The sequence below is a fragment of the Melozone crissalis genome, unplaced genomic scaffold (genome assembly GCF_028551555.1).
Source record: "Melozone crissalis strain CALT ecotype California unplaced genomic scaffold, PUWL_Pcris_2 ptg000034l_1, whole genome shotgun sequence".
Taxonomy (NCBI): domain Eukaryota; kingdom Metazoa; phylum Chordata; class Aves; order Passeriformes; family Passerellidae; genus Melozone; species Melozone crissalis.
The window spans coordinates 21,419,034-21,425,523 of record NW_026535812.1 but is presented as its reverse complement, the minus strand read 5'-3'; the positions used below and the strand labels follow the sequence as shown (position 1 = coordinate 21,425,523).

Below are 6,490 nucleotides of genomic sequence, written 5' to 3'. Positions count from 1 at the left end.
TGTTGGTGAGACAATATAAGCCACATTCATTAGCACAGTAGATGGAACATTTTCTGGTTTGCCTTGAAATGGCACACTTGAGGTATGAAAATCTAATTTAAGGGGTTTATGAATCAAGTATGAGAATGTATCTGCCTGTGTCCTTTAATGCAGATTTTTCTATTATTTTCTCGGGTCACGGTGGTTAAAAAATGCAAAATGTTCTCAATTCAACACTGCAGCAAACGAGCACAAATGCACACCAGGTTTTACAGGGGATGTGGCACTGGGACAGCCTTTAAACAGAAACATGGGGGGTTTACAGGCAGGATACCTGTCCTCAGCAAGCTTTGGGGTGCAGTTAGGGACAGGTAGCCACAAACTCTTTACAAATATTGAAACAATTAAAAGCTTCCAAGTTCAAACACATCAAGTAATTCACAGTCAGAACAGAAAAAGTACAGATGATTTAGCTAGTAAAAAAAAAAAAAAAAAAAGAGACTTTGGTGGGTGATTGCATTCCACATTTTTATAGCATCACTGCAGGCCTGAAGTCAGCACTGTCCTTGTCCCACTGATATATATTTTAAAAAAATATTTCAGCACAGTCACATTCTAAGCCACTTCTGTGAAAGCTTTTTGTTTTGCTTCCTTTCTACTTGGATGTGACATGGAGGTTATTCATTTTTAGCATGTTTAAAAATTATCCATTTTATATCTCTTTTTTTTTTTTTTAAGAAATAATTTTCTTCATTCCAAGAAAAACATGAGCTTACTTAAAAACTGATATTATGAAAAGTGTATCAAATTTCCTGTTTACTACTCCAAAAAGGCAATTCAGTATCCTCTCTCTAGGGTCAGATTAGATGCTAGCAAAATTCTTAGCAAAACTAAAGCTAACTCTGGAAAAATTCAGCTGGAATTGGCGCTGCTGAAGTCGTACAAACTCTCGAGTCAAGTGGGCCACGTTTGCCTGCTCAGGACTGGGCTAAAGTCAGCATTAAAAAATCAAACGGGCAAAAGCAGCACAAAAATAACGCCTGGAGCATTGCCACGTTCTGTGACCCCCTCTCTCCTCTCAGAGTCCCAAACTTCAGGTTTTTCCCCTCAGATCTTTAACTGCTTGCACCGCGCCTCTCATCCCATCCGCGCAATGACCCAAGTGGCGCTTCCAGCGTTGGCGCTCCCATTCCTTGCCCTGTCCCCTGCCGTTGTGGCTGGCTGGGTGGCACGGGGTGCCCCGGGTGTCATGTGGTGCCAGCGGGCTCTGTCCAGCCGCGGGAGCTGCCCTGCTTGCTGCTGGAGAGGCTGTGCTGGGGCAGGGCGCGCAGCCCCAGCAGGCGGCAGGCGGCCGCGCGGTACTTGCGCGACATGATGTTGTACAGGATGGGGTTGATGGCTGCGCTAAGGTAGAAGAGCACAAAGGACACCAGGTTGCAGTACTGGCTGATCACTGCTATCTCCAGGGAGCCGGCTTCGAAGGATTTGGAAAATAAGTAGCGTCCTACGTGAAAAGGCAACCAGCAGAGTATGAACGCAAATACCACCACGACTAAAACAAAAACAGCAGAAGAAAGCGTGTTAAGTGTGAGTATCAACATACAGGTGATTAACATTCTGTGCTGCAGCTCTGTTCCTTTAACCAATTAATTACAAAGTGTGAAAATGCCTCCCTTAAGCTTTCGCTTGTGTCTCAGTACACTGAAAATATAAATTGATGATACTTTATACACTTGGATCATATCTAAATAGGCTGCCTGAATATTGCCCAACTAATCTGTTGTAGCAAACTTCTGACCTATAAAACCTATGTTTGCAACAACAGACTGTTAAAGAATCCAGATGGTTACAAAATATAACTATCTATCATCTACAGTGTTTAACAAAAGCAAATTATACGTGATAGACTCAACACTGTGGTTTATAATGAAGAATGTAATCGCTGGGAAGCTAAATTATTTAAGACAAAAAGCAAAATTGTTAAAGGCAAAGGCCCCAGAATAAAACACAGAATGGGAACTTGTTGAGCACATATGCCAAGATAAGGAAAGTAGTTCATCCCTCCAGTTTGTCCATTTTTTGGAAGATGAGTTACTCCCAAGAAGAGTAAAACTAAATGTGTAGTATATAACTACATAATTATAGTTATACAGTATTTCTGTAATACTGTATTACTAGAGTGGTTGCATTTGCATGTAAATATCATATCTGTAGAATAATGGGAATGTGTGTATCCCTGAACACTGGCCCATTGGAGTTTTTATCTGAGAGAAAGGGAAACAGTTTCTGTTCATTTCCTGTGTGCCTTTGACCTTTATCATTTTTCATATTGCTCTGAGTGTAATAATTAATATATTACAGGGAGAAAAACCAGAAAACTCGAGCAAGGGTTTCTGACATTCTTAAGCAATTTTTACAGTTAATCTGTTCATGGAATCACAGAATTGTTTGGGTTGGAAAGGAACTTAAAGAAAATCTTTTTCCAAGCCCCCTGCTTTAAGCAGAGACACCTTACATGAGGCCAGGTTGTTCAAAGTCCAGTCCAACCTGGTCCTGGTGGGCAGGTTGTGTTAGCAACCTGCTTGTGTTAGCTATGCTCATATCATGTCTTAGAAGATAATAACATTCTAATTACCGAGAGGAATGGGTATCTTTCCCCAGAAATTCTGCACCAGCATTCCCAAGTTTAAAAGGATGCTTACGCAGGATTTGTGGTGGAGTGGAAAGCACCAGAGCTTGAGGTTCAGATTAGGTTTTCCAGCTCTGCATCTTCTTGAGCCAACCACTTCCAGTTTTCCCTCACTATCTTCACTGCAAAATTAATTTGATTCCCTAGCTCACATGGGGATTTGAATCCATGTAATGAATATTACCATGATGGCTATTATGAATGAGCAGAGTTTAAAGCACAGTCTATTATGACTAGAATTTTAAGCACAGGTAGGCAATATCCCTAGTCAGGCTTTTAACAGTTTGATCTTCATGCATGCACAGTCCCATGGATTTCAAAAGAAATGGGATGTGGTAGCTCCTTTGCAAGTCAGGCTGTACATTTAGGTGTTTAATTTCAGTCCCAGAAGCATAACCTGTCTTTACAGTTAAAAGAACTTCTGATGCTAATCCCATTTACTTGATGTTCCATGACTTGATAAAGCCTCAGAAAGCCCCTTCTAAATTTTGAGCAGAACATTAACACCAGTGAGAGTTGACTGCATTGAGCATCTGCTGCAACTGAGCCCTGACTAACTTCTTCCCATCTTTCTATCAGGCATCAGACTGTTATCATTTAGGGAATATATGCTCTCTGTCAGAGGAGAGTCTTACCACTGCCTGGCTGTTCTCAGACCTTGTAAAAGGAAAAAAAAAAAGAGTGCCTGAAATATTGCAATGCTTGTGGCAACACTTCAGAGCAGAAATAAGCATTTTTTTATTCCAAAATTCTTTACAGTTAAGTATATGGAAATATAAGCATGGTAGTAATATAAGTAATTTACTCATAGTCAGTGGAAGTTCATAATCCTGAACCTCTAGAAGTGGGAGCAATTAATTACTTTCAAGGTCACGCTTACCAGACTGAAGTAATTCTATTGATCATAAAACGCAGCTGAAAGGGCATAAAGAATGCTGCTGGTTTTATTATTCCTCCTGCTGTTGCATAGTAATAAATTAGGACATGAACAAAAAGATCAGATAGGCTCCTCTCTGATAATTAAGGTACTTAGGACTCACTGCCACCTCTTGTCTGCCTCATTAGCCCACCACTTCAACCTTGCTGAAAGGAGCCTGTGAAAGCTCCTTCCTGCAGAGCATCTTGTCCCCCCAAAATCCACGGGATGACTTGCACTGCAGAGGACTTTTGGCTTGGGTAAAAGCACGCAGCAGCAGCAGCAGGATTCTGCAGTTTTCAGACACTAAACTGCAGGACAACTTTTTGGGTTTGTGTTTCAAACTACATGCACTGACTTAGTATGTTAAAACTTGTGTTTCCATGTGCCAACCACAAGTGCTGTTTAAAGCATTCAGCAGTGTCGATACACAAAGTTAGGAATGACAGTGTCTGTTGTCCTGATCCTGTTTTCTTACAGTCTGTGAGATTTTACAGCATCACAGACCTCAAAGGAGACTCGGTGCTCCCGATTCAGCATATCATATTGGTTTTGAGAATATGAAAATGCAGATACATTTTCATAAGCCTACACAGCCATGGTAGGAAATAACCCCAGTTTGCTAAAACCTTGATACTCTTTTCCTATGAATCTTAGTGCACATCATGCCCTGCCTGCCTGGCTCTAGTCTGCAGCTCAACTTCATGGCTTGAGAAGGGTTTAGTTTTGTTTAAAAATGAAATAAACTGTTCTCTGTAAATAACATTGGTATCCACAACCAAAGAGCAAAAAAGCTCAAAAATCTCGAGGGCACAAGCTAATTATAACTGTAGTATTTGTCCTTGTCAGGGATTTTTACTAATGTTTGTTTAACTGTTTGGGAGTCCCCAGCTCAAACCAGTTAGAAATAAATCTAAGAGGGGAGGAGAGTTATCCTACAGCTACCCTGAGGTTTAGCCTTTTGTATGAAACATTTTCTTTCCTTTGGAAGGAACTACAGCAAACTATCAGAGAGCTCCCTGTCTTTTTCTCTCTCTCTCTCACACACACACAAGCACACACATCCTTTTGGAAAAACAGAGCAAGAGGACTCGTACCTAACATTTTCACAGTTTGCTTGTTGTTCTTATCCCTGATGGCAGTGTTTGGACCGATGTTCTTCCTCTTCCTCCTCCAGAGCTTCCTCCCGATGAGGCTGTAGAGCACGGTCAGGCAGAACACGGGCAGGAAGAAGAAGATGCTGGAGGTCCAGACCATGATGGTGAGCAGCCCCGAGCGGATGGCGTACTCGGTGGCTCGGCACTCGTTGGTGCTCAGGGGGTTCGTGCCGTTCTCGTGCTCGACCCCCACCAGGATGAAGATGGGGCCGGCGCTGATGAAGGAGATGGCCCAGAGGAAGAGGATGACCAGCTTGACCTTCCCCTTGGTGATGATGACTTTAGCTCGCAGGGGGAAGCAGATGGCGACGTACCGCTCCACGCTGAGCGCCGTGATGTTGAGGATGGTGGAGTAGGTGCAGCTCTCGCTGATGAACTGGAAGAGCTTGCACAGGAGGTTCCCGAAGTTCCAGGGCCGGTACTGCCAGAGGCGGAAGAGATCCAGGGGCATGCAGAGGAAGATGAGCAGGTCGGAGAAGGCCATGCTGGACAGGTAGAAGTTGGTGGTGGTCCTCATGTCCCGGAACCGCGACACCACCAGCATGGTCATGAGGTTGCCGATGATCCCGATGACGAAGAGCAGGACGCAGGCGACGGTGATGCCGGTGAGCACGGGCACGGGGAACAGGTGCAGCGGGGGCTCGGCGCCCGTCCGGTTCTCCGCGCCGCGGCCGCCCGCGCTCCCCTCCCGCATCCTGGCGCCGCGGGCTGCGCATCCCCGCCCGGCGCGGCGCGGCCCGGCCCCGCGCGGAGCCCGCTGCGCGCCCGGGCAGGTGCGGGGCCGGGGGCGGGCAGGCACGGGCAGGGACGGACGGGCGGCCCCGCTCCGCCTCTCCGCGCTCCGCCGCTCCCCCCGGCCCGGGGCGGGCGGGCGCTGCCGCGCGTCACAGGAGACGTGGGCACGGAGCGGCCCCGCTGCGACCCCCGCTGCTCTCCCGAGCCGCCAAACTTTGCTGCCGAGCCCCGGGGGGAGCGGGACGGCTCGGGTCCGGCCCCGCTCCCTGCCCCACCGCCCGCCCGCTTGGGCAGGTGCGGGTGTCGCTGCTCCGTGCTCCCGATGCCCCGGAGCCGTGCCCAGGTGCGGTGCCGCCCGTCCGTGCCCCGGTGCGGTGCCGTCTGTCCGTGCCCGCGGAACTGTGCCCCGGTGCGGTGCCGCCTGTCGGAGCTCCCGGAGTCCCGAGCCGTGCCCAGGTGTGATGCTGCCCGTCCGTGCCCCTGGAGCCGTGCCCAGGTCCCCGGGTGCGGTGCCGCCTGTCCGTGCCCCGGTGCCGCCCGTCCGTGCCCCCGAGCCCGGGTCCCTTCCCTCGGGCGCTCTCAGCGCTCTGTCCCCGCACTCTCGGCACTCGCGGCCGGTCCCCAGCCGTGGGTGCGATCGCTGCCTCCTCGCTCCGTATCTTTGGTGTGCCCTTGGGTCTTGGCAGGAGCCCGGCCAGGCTCCTGCTCGGTGAAGCTGCGGCAGCCACCCGCTTCTACATGATTTACCCGCAATTAAATTTCAATTCAGCGTGTTACTGCTGTCCTCTGCTCTGCCCTTTGCAGGCACGGACAGAACCGTGCTTCCCCAGCTGCAGACTGCTGTTGTACGGAAGGAGAATGTTGGACCCAAGAAATAAGACGTGAGCAGAACAAGGTGAGATCAGAGGCAGTAAAGTAACTTCCCACACATCTGTATAGGGTGTATCTCTCCAGCTTTCCAGCTTGTCCCCACAAACTCTAAGGGTATGTGTGCTGCAGCACAGTCCTTTTTCA

The 6,490-nt window shown here is 48.2% G+C and overlaps 1 protein-coding gene across 1 annotated transcript; it reads right to left on the bottom strand.

Moving 5' to 3' along the window:
* Positions 1–1,160: 1,160 nt before the first annotated feature.
* GHSR (growth hormone secretagogue receptor) lies at positions 1,161–5,435 on the bottom strand. The gene is made up of 2 exons (XM_054282898.1): positions 4,682–5,435; positions 1,161–1,531 (listed from the first exon to the last, which is right to left on the bottom strand). Exons 1-2 carry the CDS (start codon positions 5,433–5,435, stop codon positions 1,227–1,229), a joined length of 1,059 nt encoding a protein of 352 aa, XP_054138873.1. The 3' UTR covers positions 1,161–1,226.
* Between the last annotated feature and the right edge of the window lie 1,055 nt (positions 5,436–6,490).